We start from the raw sequence: 25,255 nt of genomic DNA, 5'->3' as shown, positions 1-25,255 counted from the left end.
GGCAAGATTGGCCACAATGTTAAATACAAAACATTCTGGGGTTATAGGGAGCTACTAAAGTTTCTTGACAGACATGGCCAGACAAAAACAGTATCAGGGGTGAGATTGGAACCTGACTCCAAGTCCCTCACGCAGAATCATAGAATTGGAGAGGCAGAGGGGACCTCAGTAATCCTGATTCCAGCCTACCCCCAAAAGGAAACCCTGCTAGAACAAAGCTGGCAAATGCTCTGTCATCCAGCCCCTCCATGGAAGGCAGCCATGACACTTCTGGGCAGCTTCACCATCAGGATGGTTTTCCTGATATCAATTCACAGGACAGAGAGCCTGGAAGCTCCACCCTTCTCAATACAGCCAAGATCTCAATAGCTCTTCTGGCTTCCATCCCAACCTGTGGATTTTTATTGAGCTTGTGATCCCCTCAGAACCCCAGCTCTTTTTCTGACAAACTACTTTCTAACCCTACTTCTATTCTGTATTTGTGAAATTGATTTTTTGAACCCAATTGAAAGACTTTCCATGAATCCCTAGTGATTAGATTCTACCCAATGCTTTAGTGTGATAAGGTCCTTTTCCTGACTCTATCACCCAGGGCATTGGATTGGCAATCACTCCCATCTTGGTGTCATTTGTAAATCTGATGCACAAATTTTATTGAATCATTAAGAATGTCAGATAGCACTGGGCCAAACCTAGACTGGAAAGACCTCCTTGCCTACTCAAGACGGTTTATCTATCTAATATCTATCCAGTGCTATGATTGTCTCACCCTGCCTCTGCATCTTCTCCACAATCCGAGTATGAGCTACTTTATCACGAGCTTGGCTAAAATCGAGGCAAACGCTCCTGACAGTATTCCCCTCATCTGCTCATTTAGTCATCCTGTCAAAAAAAAGGAAATGAGGTTTGTCTGGCATGATGAGCCATGCTAATTCTCAGTAACCCCCACTTCCCATTCTAGGTATTCACCAGCCATCTCTTTAACAATCTGCTTTAGATTTTTCCCAGGAAGAAAAATCAAGCTCTCACAGGCTCAGTTGTCTTCCTGCTATGGCCCACTCTCTTTCATGGGGGTGCTTCAGACAGTTGGAGAGCAAGGATCTCACTAAAGTGAACTGAGAGCTGACACTTAGATGATGTGTTTTTGTTTTCAGTCTGCAAAGTAGGTTATGAAAGAAATGCTGTTTCTATTTTACAGATGATAAAACTGAGGTCAGAGAAGCAATGCAGGTTGCCTGAAGCAAGTATGAAAGGCAGGATTTAAACTGAGGAAGCCAGGTAGCACAGTGGATAGAACACTGGGCCTGGAGTCAGGAAGTTGGTCACTGGTCAGTCGTTTTTCACCTGTGTCCTGTTCTTCGTGACCCCATTTTGGATTTTCTTGGCAAAGATACTGGAGTGGTTTGCCATTTCCTTCTCCAGCTCATTTTACAGATGAGGAAACTAAGGCAAACAGGGTGAAGTGACGTGCCCAGAGTCACACAGTTAGTAATTGTCAGAGGCCAGATTTGAACTTAGAATCATCCTGATTCCTGGACCAGCACTCTAACTGGCCTGGACACTTACCAGCTGTGTGACTCTGGACAAGTCCTTTACCTGTTTGCCTCAGTTTCCCCAAATGTAAAATGGGGATTACAATAGCATTTATCTTCCAGAGTTGTTCTGAGGATCAGATGAGGTAATATTTGTAAAGTGTTTGGCACAGTGCCTGCCAGATAGTAGGCACATATAAATATTATCTATCAATCAGTCCAACATTCTCTCTAGTACACCTCTGTGACCCCTCTTATTTAGCCTATTGTTCCTATAGGAGGGTGGAATTTTGTCTGTGGGTGACACATCCTTTCTACCAGATCCCGGCATTATCTGTTCTTTAGGTGGCCTCTTGAGAGGCTGGGGAGACCTGTCTGGGAAGACAGTGGCTAGCCAGGTGCTGCTAGGCTGAAGCCACAGGGGCTGACAACCCTCACCTGCCCTCCCAGTTTGCCCTGGGTTCATTGTTCTGGAGTTGCCTGTGTCTCATTAGAAGAACTAAGATCCATGATCCTTCACTTCTACACACACACACACCTTCAAATTCCCAGGAAACAATTCTATTTTTGTCTCATAAATACTTTGGGTGGAAAACAAAGAGGCACTTTAAATACAAACATCAATCAAGTAGAGGACAGGTAGTTTTATTCCCACATAGAAAAGGGAATACTGCAACAAAGACACATGGAATGATTAGAACAGAATTCGGTAATTTATCAGTATTACTGTAATCATTTGAAAGGCTAATCATCGAACCTCATTGGAACATTCCTAGTTTCTTTTTTGAGGGCTGCTAATTAGCCATTCTACATTTCACCTCCACAGAGGATGGCATGATCAATGAAAAGTTCACTGTCTCTATATCTAGTTCTCTCTGTCTCTGTGTCTGCCTGTCTCTCTCTCTCTCTCTGTGACTATCTCTGTCTCTGTCTCTTTCCTCTCTCTTTTTCTGTCTCTCTATCTCTCTCTCTTTGACTCTGTCTCTTTCTCTCTCTGTCTCTCTCTCTCTCTCTGACTCTGTCTCTGTCTGTCTCTCTCTCCTTTCTCTTTTTCATCTCTATCTCTCTGACTGTCTCTTTCTCTATCTTCCCTTCCAGCAGGTCTGCTTCTGATGCTATCACCACCCCAATGGCTCCAGAAGCCTGTGTTCCTAGAAAGGAAAAGCACTAGCTGCCTTTTGAGATCTCTTATCCCAAAGGGCAGAAGACACAAACACACACATGGGTGATGGCCCCATCCTAGACACAAGCTTGCCTGGAAGATCATGAGCTTCATGGCTTGTGGCCAGGTGAGGAGATGCAATGCTAGGCATGGGGGCCCCCAACACTCCAGAGTTCAGTGGCATCCTCATACCTCCAGGCCAGCAGGAAGAAGAGACCTGAGTAGCCAAGTCTGCCCAGAAGTTCTGGGCTCAGCAACTCTTATAGAGTGTCACAAGGGTAGGCAATCCAGCCCAGGTGAAGCAGCGGGTACCCTGAGGGAGAGATAGGAGGTAGGTGGGCCAGGTAGGTCAAACTCCTACCACCCTAGACCACCATCTCCCTCAAGAGCCTGATGGGGATAGCCCAGGACCTTAAACCTAAGAACCTGGGGAACAGTGACATTAAAGAAGAGATATGACCATGGGCAGCTAGGTGGCACTGCAGTGGATAGAGTGTAGGGCCTGGAGTCAGGAAGACTCATCTTCCCAAGTTCAAATCCAGCCTCAGGCACTTAATAGCGGTGTCACCCTGGGCAAGTCACTTAACTCTATTTGCCTCAGTTTCATCATCTGTGAAATGAGCTGGGGAAGGAAATGGCCAACCATTCCAGTATCTCTGCCAAGAAAGCCCCAAATGGGGTCACAAAGAGTTGGACACAACCAAAACATGACTGAACAACATCACCACTGCTCTAGGACCAGGAGCCTTTTCCATGTAGTTCGAGGTTAAAACCTTTCAGATGGGGATGGGAGTTCCTTGGGAGCAGGGATTGTCTGCTTTTCTGTTTGCACCTCCAGGAATCTGCACATAGTGTTTAACACACACTTTGTGCATTGGTTCATCCGGTGATGAGGTCAGGATGCCAGCCCTTGCTCCAGAGTGGGCAGCTGGAGAGAAGGCTCCATGGCCTACACGCCCCAGCGTCCGTGTGCTTGACAGCAATACCAATTTGCCATGCTCCAAGAAGGAGAAAGGGGAGGAGGCCCTTCAGTCTTCATTAGCCCAACTGCACTTGGTGGCCAAGAGTCCTAGAGGGCCTCAGTCCATACTCCTGGCCCTAATTCCCAGGGTGCTCTATTCTTCCTAGAATAACACAGCTGACCAGCCTGGAGAGCTTTCGGTAATGGGACTTCAGAAGTCCTCATGTTTAAGCCTTACCACATCTCTGTGGGTTGGATTTTTACATTTTACAGATGAAGAAACTGAGGCACAAATGACTTTCTCAGGGTCATCCAGCTAGTAAGTACCTGAGACAGGATTAGAACCCAGCTCTTTCAGACTCCAAGCCTTGAGTCAGTCCATAAGCATTTATTAAGCACTTACTATCTGGCAGGCACTGGGGATATAAATAAAGGCCAAAAAAAAAAAGCCACGCCCTGCCCTCAGGGAGGTTATATTCTAATAAGGGAGACAACAGATAAATAATATATATTATAAATATATATAATAATGTAAATTTTATATATTTATATATATATATATGTATATATATATATATATATATATATATATATATATATATATATGCAGAGAAAGTTCAAAACCAACTGAGGGATGAGAGGCTGCTGGAGCCATGAGGAATGTTTCCGGGCAGGAGGCGGCACACAGGAGGAAGGGAGTTTTGCCTGTGCAGCTGCTGGTTCAGATGCCCAGGTTGTAGTTAGGTTATGAGGGGAGGGGTTGGTAATTTGCCCAGATGTGGGATACCAGCGATAGGAGTGGCAGAGTGGAGGTCTGTTGGGCAATAGTGAGTGAAAGGGGAAAGAAGACTCAAGATTGGCTGCTGCAGTGGGGTGAGACACACGGCCTATCTTCCTGCCCTCCAATTGGGCAGCCTTGGGGGTCATGCCAAGGCACACTAGACATGTGGATGGGGCCCTTGCTCTGGAGAGCAGCTCTCCGGGTGGTGGCATTTGGGGCTTAGCATAGGGCACTGGGGGATGGGGAGGTTCAGGGTGGTATCAGAACAGTCGATATTTCTAGGACATTCTAAAGTCTCCAAAGGGCATCCACTGGCATCTCAGTGCCCAAGCATGTGAGATAAACACCAGAGGAATGATTACCTCCATCTGACAGAGGAAGAAACAGGGTCAGAGAGGCCAAGTGACTTGTCTGAGGTCACACAGCTGTTAAGCACCTGAACTCAGGTCTGCCTATGTCCCAGATCCCTCTCTACTCCTACCCCCCCCCCAAACACTGTTTTGAGGCAATCAGGGGTTAAGTGACTTGCCCAGGGTCACACAGCTGTGGAAAATATTATACTATTTTATATCATTTTTGTAATTTCAATAAGACTCAGGGCCTGAACTACTTAACCAGAAGAAAAGCCTGATCCTAACAGTCTCTTTGTTCTCTGAGTAAGCTCAGAGATACCTCTATCTTGTATCAACAAATCCAGATGGAGCATTTCTTGCTCTGTCCATGGCCATTAAGGGTGAAAACCTTGAGCCCAGACACTATCTTGAATATGTGACTTTTCCTTATCCTAATATTTTATGGGCATATACTATGTTGTGGAATGTTAATGGCCAATTAAACACAGAGATCCTGGGGCTACAAATCCAATTGACACTTTGACAACTATCTAATTTGTTGTATTTACAATCTATTCCATTAAGGAAAATACTCTTCTTGTATCATGGTTAAACATACATGGGGGTCATAAAAATGAGGTCATACAGGCTTGCTAGCTCTGCTAAAATAACGTATATAAGTTTTCTCATTGCTTTGTTCAGGCAGCCAGAGTTCATACTCTGACTCCTTGTACGTACAAGTAAGCTAGCTCCGCTATGCTTTAAGGGAAAATAATAAACAACATGGATTTTTCTATCACCTAGCTCTGTTGTTTCCTTCAACCAAATTTTCAGGTTTAACACAGCTAATAAGCTGGATTTGAACTCAGGACCTCCTGACTCCAGGGCACTCTCCACTGCACCACCCCTTCCCCATGCAATGTGTTATATTTATCCAGAATAGAGACTGAGAGGACGAGTGGCAAGTAGGCAGGAGCCAGGGTTCGAGTCCTGCCCCTAACCCACACTGGCTGGGTCACTCAGGCAAGTGATTTCACTTGGAAGTACTCTGGGCCACAACTACACTCTTAAGTCACATAAAAGGCATTTGCCTACTCCTCGCCAAAGCTGCCTGTACTGAGACCACAGAGCCAGCCACAACCTTCAACCTAATCTTTACTCAGTCGTGAATTTGTTGTATCCTCCAGTAGAATGGAAGCCCTTTAAGGGCAGAGGCTGTCTTACTTTTGTCTCTGTATCCCCCATACGTAGCACACAATAGGCACTTAATAAATGCTTGTCGTTTGATCTAAACCAACCTTCCCCAGTAGAAGAGAAGCCCTTTGAGGTCAGAGGCTGTCTCACATTTGTCTCTGTATCCCCAGTGCCTAGCACACAGTAGGCACTTAATAAATGCTTGTTTGATTTTTGTCCTTGAGGGCGGGGATTGTTCCATTTTTGTCTTGGTGCTTCCAGCACCCAGCACTGAGCCTGGCACACAACAGGCTTTTAATAAGTGCTTGTAGACGTTACACCAATTGATTTCTGTTTGGCTCCCAGAGCCTTCATTTGATGCTTCTCCATGCTGTGACTTCCCCCTGGGTTTCCTAGGTCCTAGCAGGCAGGCCCTCCTTCTGTCTGGGGCCAGTGGCTGACAGTGTCTGTTGTACAAGACCCATCGAGGGTCAGTCATCGAATTTGCTGCCTGGGTACACAGGGTAGGACCCCAGCCGCTTTCAGAGTCAGTGACCCAGGTCAGAGACGCAGTGACGTGAGTTGGTGGCCAGGGTGAAATTACAAATCCTCAAAGGACTGAAGGATTGTGTAACACTTGGTGTAGGCTGACTTAGCCAACCTTTGAGATCCTTTTGAGCCCAGAGGCTTCCATTTTGTGAGTCTAATGTCTAAATCCTGTAGGGATTTTAGGATTTATTAATCAGCCATCTAACAAGCATTGAGAATACAAAAGCAAAAAAGGAAATTAGTTCCTGCCCTCAAGGTGCTTACATTCAATGGGAGAGACAACCACATATACTATACCCAGAAGACAGCAGAAAGAAGACCCTAAGGGGGCTTGCAGAGCTGGGACTCAGATCAAATTTGACACGCCCCTTAAAAAAAAAAAAGTTGTACATAGTAGGGCTGCAAAAGCAGCAGCCTCCTGGGCAGGAAACCCTGACCCACCCCGACTCAGGGGCAGAAGTGAGCCACAGACCACAGGGTTGCCACATTCTTCTGGTCCCTGACATGGCTCGGGGTCATGGCGGGGCCAGCCTCCTCCTCTGATGAAGGGGCTGAAAGGGCCAGTGTTTACCGCCCCAAACATTTAGTGATCACCAAGACACCAGGAAGACAACTTCCACATCAAGGAAAGAGAGAATCAGATCAGCACACCAGCAGACACTACCCAAGTGACACACCCAAACCCACTGGAGGAGACACACACAGGTGGAGGTAAGCCAGAGCAAACAGTTCTGGAGTACAGGAACCTGGGTTCAAATCCTGCCGCCCCCACTTCCTACCTCGGGCAAATCCCTTTCCTTCTCTGGGCCTCAGTTTCTTGATGAGGGGGGCCAGACTACATGGTCTTTAATGGTCCTTCAAATTTGGAGTCTATAATCCCATGAGACATTGAAGGCCAAGTCTTCACGGGTAGAGGCTCGAGTCCATCAATAAGCATTTATTAAGCTCCTACAGTGTTTGAGGCAATGTCTAAACACCAGCCACAACAGTCCCTGCTCTCAGAGCTCAAGATCAAAGAGAGGAGACAACATGAAAAAACAACTTTATAGCATCAAGATTGGGACAAGTAAACTAGAAAGGATTTCTGATGGAAGGCAGGCCTGGCAGAAGAACCAAGAAAGGCTTCTCGTAGGAGGGTGGATTTTAGTGGGGCCTTGAAGGAAGCCAGCTAGCCAAGGTGAGCAGGGAGGTGAGCATTCTCAGCATGGAGGACGATGATGCCAAGGCCCAGAGGAAGGAAGCCAGTGTCAAAGATCGCACCATTGTGTGGAGCAGACTGACCCCACCCACAAGCTTAGGTGGAACGTTTTGCTCATGGTCCCTGCTCCCATTATCTATCCTGGGGCCATTTCGGTTTTTGTTGTTCAGTCATTTGCAATCCTGTCTGACTCTTTGACATTCTGACATCTGGGGTTTTCTTGGCAAAGAGTAGTTTGCCATTTCCTTCTCCAACTCATCTTCCTGATGGAAACTTGAGACAAACAGGGGTAAGGGATTTGCCCAGGGTCATCTGGCTAATAAATGTCTGAAGCTAGGTTTGAATTCAAGATGAGTCTTCCTGACTCCAGCACTCTATCCACTGTGCCACCATTCAAAGGCCTTCAAATCTGGTCCCAACCTACCTTTCCATGCTTACTCCACATTACTGGGGCCACAGGTGTGTGTTTGTGTGTGTCTGTCTGTCTGTGTGTCTGTGTGTGTGTGTGTGTGTGTGTGTGTGTGTGTGTGAGAGAGAGAGAGAGAGAGAGACAGAGAGAGAGAGACAGAGAGAGAGAGAGAGAGATTGGGTCCAGGTGCAGCAGTAACAAAGATGCCAATTTAGACTATCAACAAGACGGTCCCAAGGTAGACTGGGCCGACCCAAAAGGCAGCCAGCTCCCCCTCTTACAAGCACAGGCTAGACAACTACATTTAGTATTTGTGGATGTTTTGTTCAGGTATGATTTGGACTGAATAGTGCTGAGGTTCTTTCTAGCTTTGAGGTTCTGGGATTTCTGCCCCAGACTCAACAAAGCCAGAGAGACCAAAACCAAGGATGAGACACCGTCACAGGGAGAGGATGATGTCACCCACTTCCCTCCCATCTCCTGTTGGGAGGGCCAGGGAAATGCCCCTAGGGCAGTTTGTGACTACAGCTCCCTTCCTGAGACGCCCTGGGGTGCTCCCAACACAGTCCTTCCATTCCCCACTCCCCACCCTCCCACAGTGACAGAATATCACTATGTCAAACTCTGGGGCTAAGGAGCTGTCTCTGGGACAACATCAGCTGGGAGGGAAGGAACTTAGGTTCCCCTCCCCATGGCTACCCCAGGCTCACCGCCCAGCCCCAAACTTCCCACGGCTCCCCTACTCCCACCCTCTCAGCTGAGAGCTTGGTCTCCTAGTTACAGCAAGAGTTTAGGCCGTTGGCTATGAGCTCCCTCTTCCCCATCTCTCACCTCTCACTGCCTCTTCCACCCCCGCCTTGCTCCTTTACCAAGCCCCACCCCCTCCACCTGCACAGGTGATCCCATTCTATCTCATCTGACAGAACCACCCCCATTATCCCCTACCCTCACCTCTCCATCTCTCTGCCCACAAACATGTCCACGTGTACCCAATCCTCAAAAAAAACTTCACTTGATCCTTCCATCCCTGCTAACTATAGGCCTCTAGCTCTTCTGTCTTTTGCAGCTAGATGCCTTGAAAAGCACACCTACAATAGGTTCGGCTACCACCTCTCCTCTCTCAACTCGTCACAATCCAGCTTCCAGCCTCACCCCACCAGCACTGCTCCCTCCAAAGTTACTAATCATCTCTTGGCTGCCGGATCCAATGGCTTTTTCTCAATCCTCATTCTTCTTGACCTCTCTGTAGCCTTTGACCCTGTTGACCATTCTCTTCTCCTTGATTCTCTCTTGTCTCTAGGTTCTCAGAACATCCCATCCCTCCCCTCCTCTCCCCCCCCTACTTCCTCCTCCTCCTTCTTCCTCCCTCTCTCCCTCTCCCTCTCTCTCTCTCTCTCTCCTCCTGTTCTCCTCCTCTTTGACTGCTCCTTCTGTCTTCTCCAAATTACACCCTCTAGCTGTTGGAATCCCTCAGCAGCTCTGTCCTGGGCTCCCTTCTCTTCTTTTCTCTCTCTATGCTACTTCACTTGGTGATCTCATCAGTTTGCATGGATTTAATGACCACCTCTATGCTGACAATTCTCAAATTTATCTATTCTGCCTCATTCTCTCTGCTGCCCTCCAACTGACTTTCAGACATCTCGAACTGGACGTCCAGTAGACATCTTCAACTGAGTACGTCCAAAACAGAACTTTCTTTCTCCCTAAACCCTACCCCACTCCTACCTTTCCTGTTACTGGAGAGAGCAACACCCTCCCTCCCTCAGGCTCCCAACCTTGGAGTCAGCCTAGACTCCCATCTCTCTGAAGCATCCCTTCTGTCCTCTGACGTGTAGGCCGTGCTCACCTCCCACCTGGACTATTGCAGTAGCTGCTGGGGGGTCTGCCTGCCTCCAAGCTCTCCCTGCTGCAATCCATCCTCCATTCAGCCACTAACGTGATTCTCCTAAAGTGCAGGTCTGACTACGATCACCCCTTACTCAGCATCACCTCCAGGAGCAAATACAAAATACCTCCAAAAAGGGCCATCGATGCCCTTCCTAACCCAGCCCCCTCCTCCCTCTCCAGTCTTCTTTTGCCTTAATCTCTTGACACATATCCTCGGATCCAGAGCCACCGGCTTCCTGGGTCTTCCTCACATGACGCCCCATCTCTCAGCTCTGGACCTTTACTCTGGCTGTGACCCCTCCCTGGAATGCTCTCCCTCCTCCCCTCTGCCTCCTGGCTTCCAGCAAGTCCCAGCAAAACTCCTATCCTTTACAAGATGCCTTTTCCAACCCCTCCCCAGTCCTGTGCTTTTCCTCAGTCTAGAGCTTGCTCTGTGTATCTATGTTTGCTTGTGGTCTCCTCCCTTAGACTGTGAGCTCCCTGAGGGCAGGGACTGGCTTTTGCCTTTCTTTGTATCCCCAGGACTTAGCACAGTGCCTGACTTATAGTAGGTGCTTAATAAATGCTTGCTGACTGACTTGAGCCCAGAGGGCCAAACTAAGAGCATACCACGGGCACTGAAAGGAGAGCTGATCTTGATGAAAAGAAACTTCCTAATCATTGGGGCCATCCCAAGGTGAAGTGGGCTGCTTCATCAGTAGGGAACTGCCCATCACTAGACATCTTCAAACTGACAACCACTTGGTCAGGAACGTCACAGAGGGAGAAGATTCACATTCAGGTAGGTTGGACTAGATGGGCTCAGGGTCTATCCGAGCCCAAGACTGTCTTTTTCCATGGCTCCTTGGGCCTCAAACTGGATTCCTCAGGGTGGGACCCCTTGGGTAGAGGGTAGGAGGGGGCAAGGACAAGGTGGGAAGCAGGGCCAAGCACTCTCTGCCCTTGAGGAAGATGGCCCCATGCTAGATGCCACAGATTCTAGACTCCCAGTTCTAGAGTGTTCTCAGACTGGAACCTTCAGCCCTCACTTCCAATTTTCTGTGCCCTCCCCTTTCCCTCACTTTACAGAAACAAATCATTTTAATATTAGAGAATTAAGAGCTGAGGAGACCTTTGGGGGCAATTTTGGTCCAACCCAAACCCTCAGTTTATAGAGGAGGTTGTGACTTGCCTGTGGTCCCCTGGGTGGTCAGTGGCAGAACTGAGATCCAAACCCAGAACCTGAGGCTTGAAATCCCATTCTTTCTCTACAACAGCCTTCTTTAGGGATCAGAGATGGAGGCTTAGCCCCAGATAGACCATTGGGGCTCAAAGGGATACAGCCCAGCCATCCCTCCTCATTTTGTATCTGGGCATGAGACCCAAAGAGGGAAGTGACTTCCCCAAGGTCATACAGCAAATAACAAAGGCAGAACTCAAACCTGGGTCCTCCACTTCTAAAGTCCACATGCCTTCCACTGCTCCACCCTGTCCTGCCTGACCTCAGGTTTGGGAGGATGTGTCCTGATGCCCCCTAGGGAGGGCAGGCCAACCAAGAAGGGGGCTGGACACACCACTGATGTCTCAGACACAGAGCAGGGATTGCAAAGTGCTTTACTGCCAAGGATATTTCTTAAAAACAGGAGATGTAATAATGATGGCTCCTCCCCAAAGATGGGACAGGGATCATAGGCTACCCCTAGGAGAGGAAGGGTATGGGGACCAGCCCTCTGCAGAGGGAGCTCCCTCCCAGGACCATGGAGTGGGGCAGGAGAGAGGGCTGCAGAAAGGACAGAGAGGGGGCAACTCCGGCCCAGTTCCACATGGAGGGAGCATGTGCAAAGACGTTACAAGAGCTGGGGCAGGGGAGTGTCAAGGCGGGAGGCTTCCCAAGTGAAGCCATCCACAGCACCATGGTTCCACTTTGTGGGCACATGTGTGCCTACACAGCTTCATGGATAAGGCACACATGAGTGTTTTGTTCATTAGAGGCCAGGCCTCTTAGCTTTCCTGCCCTCCAGGGGAGGACGTGGGGAGAAGAACTGAAGGGAACCAACTTTGGCCTAATTCTCACCCACTGGGGGCCAGGCCTCAGAGCAGGGCCAGCTCCGAGAGGAGGCCAAGAAAACGATCCAGGTTCCAAAGGATGGGAGGGAAGGCTTGAGATCATCTCCCCTTCTACCCCTAGCCCCAGGGGCATCCAGTCCCCTACCCCTAGGCACCTGCTTAGGCAATAGGACCAGGAAACCAACTACTTGAAAATTTGAGTGAAAGGTGGCCCCAGAGGACATGCCCCTCACACACACCTATACAGAGGGGGCACCAGACCAGCCCCCATTGTCATGGGGCAAAGCTTTGGTTTAGCCTTTGGAGACACCAGAATCCCACCAAAGAAAAGGACAATGGTGGGGGAGTGTCCAGCCAGCCTGAGCAACAGGGACACAGGTTCCCGATCCAGCCACTACCGGCAGCTCTCCTGACGATTCTGAAGGACCTCAATGACACTGTCGATGCCATCCTCAGGTACCTGTAGGCACAGGGGGAGGGGAAAGAGACCATGGAGTCTGCTTAAAAGGGAAGGGAAACAGGGAAAGCTGGACTTACTGAGACCAGCGACCTTCTGGAGGGAAGTACATAAGAGCAAATCCCTAGGGGTACTACCAGGCTGGGTGACACGGGCACATCTCTTCATTTCTCTGGGCCCATCTCTGCCACTCTAAAACAAGAGAGTTGGACTGGATGGTCTCTGAGGCCCCTTCTAGCTCTGTGATGAGCATGGAGTGGCTCAGGAGGGCCTGGCTTTTGGGAAGGGCCACTCACCAGGGCATGGTCAAAGTTGAAGGTAGTAGGCAGAGATATCGGCAGCGGCCAGGGGCCCGGCAATCTGGGCCACGATCCCACACTCATCTGGGACAAGGAGAGACGGGGAAGGAAGGGGGTGAGGGGAAGGCAGTGGGGGGCTGGCTTGGGCCTCGTAGGAAGGCCAGGCCGAGGTGAGCCCACGACACTCACTAGCTTTGTTACGGCAGGACAGAACAAAGCTGCTCAGAGACTTGAAGGCAGTGGGAGCCTGGACAAGTCTCTGGGACTCAGTCTTCTGCTCTGTGGCATGAGACGGAAGACTGTACCAGCCCATGGCCTGTGAAGCAGGGCGGCTCCTCCATGCCTCGGTGCAGCTCAAAACCACCTTCACAACGGAAGCTCCTAGAGGGCAGGGGCTTATCCATTTTGATCGGCCAAGCATCATTCATAAATGCTTACTGAATGGAACTCAAGAGACCTGGATTTGAATTCTACTTGCTGAGTGACCTTGGGCCAGTCACTTTTCCTTCTCTGGAAAAATGAGGCCTCAGCTGACCTCAGTTTGCCTGGCCCTCTTCCCCTCTTTCAGACTGATACCCAGCAGTCCCCCTTCCCCACTCTATGTTCCCCATATGATGCTCCTGTTCCTGTTCCCCACTTCCGTTCCCCCCACTGCATATCTCCCCCTACCCCAGCTTTGCCTGTCAGAAATCGCGCCTTTCTCCAATGTTTATCTAGCTCTGTTTCCACCTCTTCCAACTGGGCCTGGCCCAGTCACCCCAAATATTAGAACCCCACCCCAACCTTGAAATCACTTTGGATGTCATACATCTCTGGTATTTATTTATCTCTGAGCAGCTATCCCCCAGCAGAATGCAAGCTCCCTCAGAACAGGAATGGCTCATTTGTGTGGCTGTATTTTCAGTGCCTGGTACATAGTAGGCACTTAACACTTGCCAAGGTGAACTGCCCAGTGGTGTTAACTGCACTGTCTATGGTCATACCCACTCCACCCCCAAACAAGCCGAGCCGGCCAGGGACCTCAACCCAGACCCTTGGCTGCCAAAGATGCTGGAAAGTCTCCAGATCTTTGCCCACCCCATTATGGTCCCAGGAAGCTCCCTGGTCAACCAGGACTCACCGAAGCCCAGGGGCTGGCCCCCAATTCGAACCATTCTCCAGAGTTCTCCACAGGAGCTGGTGAGTAACAGGTCACTGGGGAACCTGGGGGGTAGAAGGTGGAGTTGGTGTCCCCCCCTCCTTGCCCCCACTTCCTTGCCCCCTAACTCATACTCCCTCCCTCTCCTGTGCTGGGCCAGGTCTCTGGCAGGGAATCAAGAGAACCGGCTTCTGGTCCCAACTCTACCCCATCTCACTGGCTGACCATGGGAACTGACTTCTCCCCTCCATATAACACGGAGGTTGGATTGAGTCATCCTGAAGGGCCCTCTCAGCTCTGCTACTCCAGGTTCTAAGGCCCCGTTCCATTCTCTGACTACCATAGTATGTCTCTCTGAAGAGGCCCTGGGATCTCACCACCACCTGAGAAGCCAAGGACGTGGCCTCGGATGTGGCCTTGACCCAACCTAGGGTCAGAGGGAGGGGTTACCTACTTCTTCTGTGTCTCAGCATCCATGACAATAGAGATGTAGCCCTCAATCAGGGAGAAGGCAAAAAAGGGGATGGAGTCAAGGTCCAGATCATCAGAAGCCCCCTCCTTTGAAGCACTGGGGAGATGCAGAGAGAGAAGGAGGGAGGGCAGTCAGCTCTGCCTCCCCACAGCAGCTTCATGCCCCTCTGAAAGAGCTGGGGAGCGGCCAGGAGTCCAACTCAGCAGGGGGTATACAACAGGGGAGAAAAGGGAGTGGTTATGCTAGAATTGCCTGCGTGACCTTGGGAAAGTCCCTTCCTGCCTTTGTGCCTCAGTTTCCCCATAGGTAAAATGATCTCTTAAATGATCTAAAAGGTCCTTTTCGGCTCTGATATTCTATGCTCTAAGGTCCCTCCCTAGCTCTTGACAGTCTATTCTCAGGGCTCCCAGCTCTGACATGCCCTGTTCTGAGGCCCCTCCCACTTCTGACCTTCCCTGTTCTAAGGGCATTACCAGCCTTGACATCCCCTGTTCTAGGGCCCCTCCCAACCCTGACATCCCCTGTTGTGAGGGCCCTCCCAGTTCTGACATCCCCTGTTCTAATGGTCCTCCCAACCCTGACATCGCCTGTTCTAAGGGCCCTTCCTGACCTCACTTTCCATAATAATTGCTCCGTGACCTTTCCCCAAGCTGTACCTCAGTTTCCCCATCTGTAAAATGAAGGGGTGAGATGTATGAGAGTCCCTTCCAACTCTGCATTTTATGCCCTAAGGTCCCTCCCAGTTCTGAAGTCCTATGATTCTAGGGCTTGGCCTTCCTTTTCCCATTCCAAGCCTCAGTTTCCCCATCTGGAAGGCAAGGGGAAGGGATGGGACAGAACGGTCCCTACCTGTGGGAGTAGAAAAGGACGTCCATGAGCGTGGTGGCAATGGCAGGGAGGGTGTCAGGGTCCAGCGTGAGGATGCAGAATCTGTTCTGGGGGCTCTGGATGGGGTGCACAGTGGGGCTGGGGCCTGACTCAGGGAAGGAGGGAGAGACTTGTAAATGGGCAGCCCAGCTCTCAGTCACCCAGGGCTAAGCCCAACACCCTGCTAAGTCTGGGGAGGTGGCGCCACCTGGTGGCCACACAGAATGAGCCCGCTGGACAAAGCATAGGGCATCTCGGAGGAAAAACAAGGGTCCTCTAAGCCCCCGGGCCAATTAGCCATTAACTACATGATCGTGGAGAAGTCTCACTGTCTCTGGGCCATCTCCCCTGAAAAGCCAGGCTAGTCATCCCCACCCTCCCAGCCTTCTCCAAAGGGGATTTATACCCTCTGCTTAATAAGGCCACAGGAGTTTATGTTGTTACGATTAACAATAGCATGACTAAAGACCCACCTCCCTCCCTTCCTCCCTTCCTTCCAGAGGTGGGGGGGCTACAGGTGGAGAACATGGCATACACTGTCAGACTAGGTGGAGATTGGGGTAGTTTTGCTGAACTGGCTCCCCACTCCCCTCCTTGTTACAAGGGCTGGCTCTGGGTTGGGGAATAAGGTATATCAATCATTTTTAAAAAAAGTATAACACCATACGAGCCTTTGGAAGCAGAGTCGGACAGAACCAGACCCAAGCGGGGTGAGAGGAGGGGCATGTGAAGGAATGGCAGCTCTCCCAGGCAGGCCCAGCCCTCCCCCCCTCCCCACCCTGGCAGCCCCTCACCCAGTTTGGCTTTGTGGAAGCCATTGCTGGCATCATCACAGGCCACAGGCATGGGCTCTCCATCGACCTCCCGGTAGATGGCAAACTCCTGGGCCAGAGTATGGATCACTACCGGCAGGTCCTGCTCCCGGACCTACAGCCCAGAGGAAAGGCTAAGGGGTCATGCATTTATACCACAACCCCTCCCAAATCCTGCCCCACCCACGCATACAACCTGTCTCCCTCCCACATGGACATGCTATCATACATGTGCTATACATACTACACATGCCTCCACTTCATCATACCCAGAGTGTGTGAGTCCTGACCCTCACATTCACTCATTCTCTCCCTCCTCTCTCTCTCCCCCTCTTCCTGTGTCTTTGTGTCTCTCCTTCTCCCTGTGTCTCTGTGTGTCTGTGTCTCTCTCTTCCCCCTGTCTCCCCATCTTCGTCTCCCCTTCTCCCCATGTCTCTGTGTGTCTTTCTCCCCCTGTCTCTCTTTCTCCATGTCTCTGTGTCTCTCTCCCCTTCTCCATCTGTCTCTCTTCCCCTCTCATTCTGTGTCTTTCTGTGTATGTGTCTCTCTCTCCCCCTCTGTCTCTCCTTCTCCCTGTGTCTGTGTGTCTCTCCCTTTCTCCATCTCCCCTCCGTGTCTCTCTCCTCTCTCCCTGTGTCTCTCTCCCCTCTCCCTCTCTCTGTGTGTCTGTGTCTCTCTCTTCTCCCTCTGTCTCCCCATCTTCGTCTCCCCTTCTCCCCATGTCTCTGTGTGTGTGTCTTTCTCCCCCTGTCTCTCTTTCTCCCTGTGTCTCTGTGTCTCTCTCCCCTTCTCCATCTGTCTCTTTCCCCTCTCCCTGTGTCTCTCTCCTCCTCTCCTTCTCCCTGTGTCTCTGTGTGTGTCTCTCTCTCCCCCTCTCCAGTCTCTCTTCCCCTCTCATTCTGTGTCTTTCTGTGTATGTGTCTCTCTCTCCCCCTCTGTCTCTCCTTCTCCCTGTGTCTGTGTGTCTCTCCCTTTCTCCGTCTCCCCTCCGTGTCTCTCTCCCCTCTCCGTGTCTCTCTCCCCTCTCCCTCTCTCTGTCTTTCTGTGTGTCTCTCTCCCCATCTCTCTTTCTCCCTGTGTCTGTGTATGTGTGTCTCTATCTCCCCCTCTGTCTCTCCTTCTCCCTGTGTCTCTCTCCCCTTCTCTGTCTGTCTCTCTTCCCCTCTCCCTGTGTCTCTCTCCCCTTCTCTCTGTCTCTCCTTCTCCCTGTGTCTCTGTGTGTGTCTCTCCCCCTCTCTGTCTCTCCTCTCTTTCTGTGTGTGTGTCTCTCTCCCCCCTCTGTCCCCACCCTCCGCCTCTCCTTCCCCTGTAAGCCCACGGCCCCCACTTGGGCTTGGGACAGGCAGAGTCTTGCCCAGCCAGTCCCTGGGCATGAACAGACAAAGTCGTGTACGTGCCCCAGACCTGGAGTCTCCATCTTCCCTCTTGTTTCTCACACCCCTGCCCCCAAAGCCTGGGAGAATCAGCCTAAGGAAGAGGGCAAATTCAAGGCCCTCTCTGTCCCATCAAGACTTTGGAGGAGAAGATACCCACAAGCTCCTCTAGACCAAATGGCCCGGGATGGTCTGTGACACCCCGCCCCATCCCTGCAAGCCTCACCAGGATAAAGTCTGTCTGGTAGGTGGACAACATGAGCACGGAGACATGGTGCTCGGCCAGTGGAGCGATGACCGACCGGGCGATCTTGGTGACGCCAACGGCCTGAAAATTAGTGGCCGAGCTGCTGTTGGATAGAACGTTGAGCACCAACCACGTGGCCTCAGCCACCTGTAAGAACTCTGACGGGGGCAGCTCTGTGGGAAAGAAAGCAGGTCAATGAGTGTGAGGCCAGGCCTTCCTCTTCCTCCTCCTCCTCCTCCTCCCAGACACAGCACCACCTTGTAAGGGCAGAATCCCTGTAGTCAGCATCAGCATCAGGAGACCTTGACTCTAAGCCCAGCCCTGCCTCTGATCTCCATAGGACCTTAGCCAAGTCACTTCCCCACTCTGGGCCATAATAATCCCTCTGGGGTAGCACAAGGATTCAGTGGTACAGTAGGTGTGAGGAACAGCATCACCCAGGCTATGACACAGGCATGTGAGCCATCAGGATCCTATACCTGGACAGCTGAAAGGAGCCTCCCCTTTGCTGTCCAAGGGATGGACTGCTTGGGCAACAGAGGGTCCCCTTCACCAGAGACATGGGCTTCAACTCAGGCCTGGAGGCCAGCTAGTCCAATACCTTCTTTTCACACAAGAGGAGCTAAGGCCCAGACAGATTTAACAACTTGTCCACAGTCATATAGAGAGTTGGTTAGAGCCAGGATTGGAACCCCAAACCTCTGTCTGCAAAGCAAGTAGGCTTTCCATTGTGCCATCTCGGAGGGGATTTCTGCTCCAGTATCAGTCAGACTGGATAGTCCCTTCCAGCTGGGTGATTCTAGGATTCAAGCAGTCCTAGCCCATCACCACACCCCAGCGTATAAACTGAGGCTGACCCTAGCCAGGAACTGGATCTTGAATCTGTCCCAGACCTCCCCATCCTTCCAGGACAGACCACATGGTCAGGGGCCTGGATGGCCCAGATGGCCCCAGAGAATCCTTTCTGCCTCCCCAATTCCACCGTCCCAAAGCCAGGAGGATACCCTCCTACCCAGGGAGGGGCTAGGCGTCTGTGCAAGAGGTGAAAGACTAGCAGGCAATGGGAGGGAGGTTCCCAGGCCTTGGTGCCAAGCCTCCTGGGTGCCAGCAGGGGTGGCCAGGCCAATGAGCTGGCAGATGGGGAAGAGGGTGGAAGCTTGTTAGTGTGGTGACTCCAGTGACCACAAGAGGGAGCCAGTGAACAAGAGAGGGGAGGCCATGACCACAATGGGCAGCCACTCTGGCCACTTCCCCCTCAGCCTCGGCAGAGCCAGCAGCTTGGATGGCACCCTGCCTGACTTTCCTGGTGGAAATGCAAGGGATAGGCCTGAGAGCAGATGGAGCTAGGTCTGGATTCAAAGGCCAGCTTTATTTACTTCACATGGGCTGGGTGACCTTGGGCAAGTCATTGTGCCTTTGGCAAAAGTAGGTGAAGATGAAGGCCCCTCCTTGCTCTAAATCTATGACCTCATGATCCCCCTGGGAGTGAGGAATTGGGCAGGGAGGACAGCCCAGAGGAAATAAACCCTAATCCCTCGTGGAGGGAAGGGGATATTGTAGGAAGACTGAATCCCAGAGCTTAGAGGCGCCTCAGTGCATCTACTCCTGCCCGAGCCAGAACAAAAACCCCCTCTACAGAAGGTCCAACAAACAGACACCCAGGCTGTTCTTGAGGACCTCCAGTGATGGGGAGCTCACCACTTCCTGAGACAGCCATCCTATTTTGGGACAGCTCTGATGTGAGGAAGGACCCCACTCCCAAAATGGGGAGGTGAAAGACACACCAGCAGCCTGAACAACTGTGAAGACCCCAGATGGACTGGGGAGGATCGGCCCTGGGATGGGCTGAAGTCATAGGCTCCATCCTGAGCTTGGGGAGGGTGGGAGTAGGGCAGTGGAGGTGGGGGAAGGGCCCGAGCCTTTCCCCAGGGTGGCTAGGCCTGCATAAAAGCTTCCTTTGTTGGCATCGAGGCTGCCCAGGCTGGCTTCCTTCCTCTCAGCCCGAACGGACAGGCCCTGACCTCTCCATGACTCTAACATGCACACCCCACCCCCCTAAGCATCCCAAGCAGGACAGTAGAGGAGGGCCTGAGCCTAGGCACACTGGAGCCAAACCAGAAGCCAGCCTGGGCAGCTGGAACTCAGTGGGAAGAGCCCTCAGTTCAAGTAAGAAGTCCTGTGTTCAGATCCTGCTCAGATATTTTATTTACTAGCTATGTGGTCTTAGGAAAGTCCCTTCCCCTCCCTGGGACTCTGCTCCGCTAAAATTACGAGCTTAGAACACATAAGTGTTCTTCTAAGTCCCTTCTAGGGCAGCTAGGTGGCGCTAAAGTGGATAGAGCCTCAGACTTGGAGTCAGGAAGACCTGAGTTCAAATCCCACCTCAGGCATATATATATAGCTGTGTGACCCTGGGCAAGTCACTTCTGCCTGTTTGCCTGTTTCCTCATCTGTAAAATGCACTGGAGAGGAAATGGAAACCAGTTTGGAATCTTTGCCAAGAAAACCCCAAATGGTGCCACGAAGAGTCAGACATGACTGAACAACAAAAAAGGTCACTTCTGACACCAACATTATTGTTCTGAGGGGAAGGGACTTTCCTAAGACCACATAGCTAGTGAATAAAATATCTGAGCAGGATCTGAACAGCAGCAGGCAGCAGCTGAGAAGGCGGCTAGTGGGCAGCTGGTAGCTGGCACTGGCAGGCACCACGGGAGGTAGGTGAAAGGAGGAGGAAAAGCCAGAGAGGACAGGGAAGGCTCAAGGGAAGAGTGTGAGCAGGGCAGGGCTTGGGTCCCTCCCTCCCTGCCATTCCCAGGCCCACCCAAGGTCAGGAGTCTTCCCCCTCCCCATGATTAGAGAGCCAGAGATCCAGAGCTGGGCAGGTCCAACCCCCTTATTATATAGCCCAAGGAGGTTATTATTAATAACAGTAATAGCCAGCATTTCTATATAGCACTTTACAGATTACATAACACTATCTATGTTAAGCTCTTTGATTCTCAAATGACTTATCCAAGGTCACAAAGATTACTATAAGCAGAGTGAGATTTGAACCCAGGACCCTGGGATTTCGAGCTGGAGGCCTCTTCATGACCATCTAGTCTAGGGGTGGACAACCTGCAGCCTCGAGGCCATGTAGTGTCCCAGCAGGTCCCCCACACCTGATCTAGTCCAAGCTCAAGGGAAGAAACCAAGGCCTGGAGAGGCTGGCTACCCAGCGAACTAAGGGTTGACTCAGATCCAAGGCGTCAAATACACCACAAGCCAAGCTACAACCTTTGACACCAAATCAGATTAAAATGGAATTGGGTATTATTTCACAAAATATCCAATCTGCAGCTCACAGGGATCTTTGGGTATGATTTGGTGGGAGCGTTTCTATTTGATGAGCCCTGGAAATGATACCCCATCCTCAGCCTCAGTGATACTGGGAGTGACTTACTCCTTCCAGGTCACATAGCCAGTTAATGGTGGTGGGATTCAAACCCAGATCCTCAGGCTGCCTCCAAAGCCTGGATTTGGCTGGACAACCTGGGGCCTCTTAGAACATTCCCCAGCTCTGGCCAGGCCTTAGGGTGGGGGAGGAGGGGAGGGACCAAGCCAACCTGTGTGCCGGACATGACCGGTGGTTCATTACTTCCCCTCTTCACTCACAACACGCTCCCTGGGCCCTTCCCAGAATGGCCCAGGTACCCTCCCCCTTCCTAGACTCCATTCCATTCATTTACCAATTAATCACATTAATTAAGCAAAGAAAGGACAAATAGTTCCTCCCTCAGGGAGCTCACATTCCAGGAGGGGAGACAACAGATGATCAGGCAAAGTATGCACTCCACCTCCTCCGTTATCAGTTCTCTCAAAAGAAAGGGCCTTCCCTACTCCTCCAGAGAAGAGAGGCCCCTAGCCGGACATTTCAGTTGTAGCCCCAAGGCCCAACCCAGGCTCCTCCTTCCAGCTCACAAAAAAAACCATCTCTGGAAGCCCTCCTAGATGAAAATGACCAACTGATAACTGGGAAGGAGAGGAAGGACAGGGCAGAAGACTAGTCAGGGAGGAACACAGCCAGCTGGGGGAGGGGGGATGGACTTGTGAATTCTCTTTCTCCCTTTCCCTCAGTGGGCTGGGAACCAGGCCATGCCTGTAACTTCTGAGCAGGGCTCCAGGGACCCCACTCCCCAGCCTGCAGAAGACTAGAAGACAACTGACAAGAATAGAAAAATGGAATAGACCAAATATTCAAACCCTCCCCTAGCAAGGAAAACATCAGATTTAGAAAAAGTCAACTATACTAATTTTACAGTAACTGGAAAGAGAGTCAATGGACATGACTAGGTGAAGCCAATATAGTAAAAATGGCAACAGTAACGAAATTGACTTACATTACTAAAGTAGCAATGGATACAATACATTCCCATGGCTGTTAGTTTCACCTCTTGAAATAACTTTGTATCGCTTTGCATTTACTTGTCTGTGTACATCAAAGGAGACTGAAAAATACTTTGTGGGGCAGCTAGGTGACACAGTGGATAGAGGAGTTAGGAGGACCTGAGTTCAAATCTGGCACCAGACACTTAATAGCTGTGTTACCCTGGGCAAGTCACTTAAGCTCTATTGCCTCAAAAAAAAAAAAAGGAAAACTACTTTGACAACCTTAGAGAGCTACATAAATGCTAATTATCATTATTATTATGTGCTAATGCCCCCCCCAATATAAATTCCTTGGGGGGGCAGATGTTTTATTTTTGTCTTTACAACCTCCTCGAATGGGGTAGGTGTTTAATAAATTTAGTGAATAGATACTACTTTTCAGTTGGTACATGGAAAAGCTCAAGGGCCTTAGAGACACAGACCTGGGTTCAAATCTCAGCTCTGCCCCAGGGAATTCCCTATGAGACCCTGGGCCTGTCACTTTCCATCCTAGGGTGTCAGTTTCCTCACGTGTAAACAGAAAGGTTTGTACCAGATGATATCAGAAGTTCCTCTTAATTCTCAATTTTATCATTCTCCTCTGGCTCCATCTGTGGTCAGTGTCCGGGCCCAAGAGCCTGAGTACCTGGGCGCTGCTGCTGCATGAGCCCCTCTCGGGGAAGGTAAGCCCAGGGCAAGCAACATCCCCAAGCACCAGGCCCTGCCTCTGAGGCCACAACAGGAAATAGAAAGGCGGGGTGAAGGCAGGCAGCTTCCAGCCAAGGGATCAGGCTCATCAACAGACAGACGTACACCCCACATGTTGGGTCCAGAATTGGAAAATCTTCCACTCCATCTGCCTCCATCACCTGCTGGCTCCCACCCAGCCCCCCCTGCCCAAAGCTCCTAGACCTTCAGCTGATACTGGACCCTGATTTCAAGATGTCACCCTGGGGTGGGGGGGACAGCTATTCTGCTCCCTCCTGGAGGGGGAGAGGGAGGTGGGGTTTGGGAGGCCTCTGAGAACAGCATCAGAAAACAGCAGTTATCAGAACACTTCTTCGACAATGTGGCTCCTTCCCTCTCCCCACCCCCCAGGGGGGCACAGGACATGGAGTCCAGCAGGCCACCCTTCTAACCCAAAGTGCTTTGCTCTCCTATCTATAAATGCCCCAAAGGAAACCGCAATCTTGGAAGAGGACGTTACTTGACCATTATCAAACAGCCACAGCCAAACTGGGATCCAAAGGAAATAGGTAGAGAGTGGAAACACCACCACAAGACAGCCCCAGGATGTCCTCGGCTGGGAGGCTCACCACCTCTCCAGGGTGCTTCACTCCACTCTGGGACAGCTGGGGCAGGAAGGCCATTTCACTGGGCCCTGCTGCTCCAGCCTTCCCTCCTGCCCAGATGTCTTAAGCATTATGATGAGGGTGTCTGCCTGGCACCCCTTGGCAGGGTCTGGGGGAGAGAGACTGAAGGGACCAGGGGAGAAGCCAGAGCCCCTACCTTTGTATCCTTCTTCGTCCAGCATTAGGGTGTAATCTTCTGGGGTTTCTGTCAGGCTGAAAAACTTGCACCTAAGGAGAAGGGACCCCCCGCCATGAGCCAAGGCAAGGCACTCCCTCACCCCGCTGGATCCCAAAGTCCAGAGGCAGAGGGGAAGGCGGGATGGCAAAGAATGGGCCAGACTCAAGGAGAGTGAGTGGACTTTGGCCAGGCTCCATTCAAGCAGAACAAATAGGGCCTCATGAGGAGCAGGGGAAGAAGGGGAATGATGGGTACAGGGGCCACTGGCTGCTCCCTAAGCTCACCCCAGAATCCCCATCCCAGGGAAGGAGCCATACAACCAGCCAATTGCTACTAGTGCAGGGGAAGGAAGCACCTCCCAACCAATTCCCCAAGAGCTGGCTAGGGTGACCCCTGCTGGTGCTCATCACTCTGACCCACTGACCCAAAGAATGCTGCAGCTGGGAGGCCGCTTACAGAGGCTGACCCCATCATTTTACTTAGGAGCAAAGTGTGGCCCAGGGAAGTGACTTGTCTAAGGTCAGCCCGCCACTAAGCAACCCAGCTGGTGCATGAGCTCAAGCTACGAATGCCCGAAGTCTGCTAAAAAAGCCACCATTGGGGCTGTAACATTGAACACCTCCCCCCGTTAATAAAGCGAGGCTTGGAACAAGGGCAAGTCCAAGCAAGCTGGGGGGTGGGGGAGGGGCAGCTTCAGGGCCCCACTGTTCACGTTCTGGGCGTCTCTGGGCAAGTCACTACAACCTCTCTGAATCTCAGTGGCCCCTTCTGTAAAGTGGGGATAGTAAGGCCTGCGGAGCTGTCTCGGGAGCCAAATGAGACAGTGGGCTGGAAAGCGGGAGACAACGTGGCTCTCCTGCCCCTTATCCCCCAGACCCACCCAGAGCCCGGCTGCGGCCTCGGAGGAGCCCGGCGGTGCCAGGGGGCAGGCAGGGCCCCCACCTCTGGCCTCTGCCTTACCGGCTCCGCTGCCGCAGGAAGAGCAGTTTGACAAGCGGGTGCGTATAGAGCCAGAGTCCCGGGCGCGCGATGCTCAGCACCCGGACCCGGTGCTCCAGGATGTGCAGCTCCATGGGGCCGGGCTCGCCGATCCACCGAGCCCCGGAGGCCCGGGGGCTGGGAGGAGGAGGAGGAGGGGCGAGGGGCTGCGGCTGCGGCTGCTGCTGCTGCTGCCTGGCCCCACAGCCGCCCAGCCAGCGCCAGGCCCCGGTCCCTCCTCCTGCAGCGGCTCCTGCTCCTCTCCGCCCCGCCCCCCGGAGCGCTCCGGCCCACGCCACGCCCCCTTGAAACTCGCTAGGCCACGCCCCGTCTCTTCCGAGTGCTCGGGTCTGGCCAATGCCCTAAGCCAAAGTCTCTGGGCCACGCCCCCGCTGGCCGACCCATCTGGAACGGAGGGTGGGGGGAAGTACGGGGGCGAGGAGGCAGCCCCCACGCGTGTCCCGGGTGCCACGCAAAGCGACGTCCGGGAGCCCTGGGAGACTAGCCGGGAGGCTGCCGGGGAGTGGAGGGGCCCCCGGAGGATCTGTCTGGGCAGGTTGGCCAGGCCACACCCAGGCTGGGGAGATCCAGTCTCCAGACGGTGTGGCAGGGCCGGGGGGCTCCCGCTCTGGCTTCTCCAGA

General features: G+C 51.8%; 1 protein-coding gene and 1 pseudogene across 1 annotated transcript; one reads left to right on the top strand and one right to left on the bottom strand.

Moving 5' to 3' along the window:
* Positions 1-12,496, top strand: part of LOC118850585 — a 45,505-nt pseudogene extending 33,009 nt beyond the window's left edge.
* Positions 11,559-24,899, bottom strand: CASTOR1 (cytosolic arginine sensor for mTORC1 subunit 1). The gene is made up of 9 exons (XM_036738180.1): positions 24,596-24,899; positions 23,615-23,685; positions 17,675-17,868; positions 16,058-16,190; positions 15,246-15,369; positions 14,379-14,492; positions 13,907-13,989; positions 12,784-12,870; positions 11,559-12,490 (listed from the first exon to the last, which is right to left on the bottom strand). Exons 1-8 carry the CDS (start codon positions 24,706-24,708, stop codon positions 12,794-12,796), a joined length of 909 nt encoding a protein of 302 aa, XP_036594075.1. The 5' UTR covers positions 24,709-24,899; the 3' UTR covers positions 11,559-12,490; positions 12,784-12,793.
* Between the last annotated feature and the right edge of the window lie 356 nt (positions 24,900-25,255).

This window comes from Trichosurus vulpecula, chromosome 1, assembly GCF_011100635.1.
Source record: "Trichosurus vulpecula isolate mTriVul1 chromosome 1, mTriVul1.pri, whole genome shotgun sequence".
In the NCBI taxonomy this organism is placed as follows: domain Eukaryota; kingdom Metazoa; phylum Chordata; class Mammalia; order Diprotodontia; family Phalangeridae; genus Trichosurus; species Trichosurus vulpecula.
Note: the sequence above shows the minus strand (reverse complement) of the source record. Positions and strands in the feature narration are given on the sequence as shown.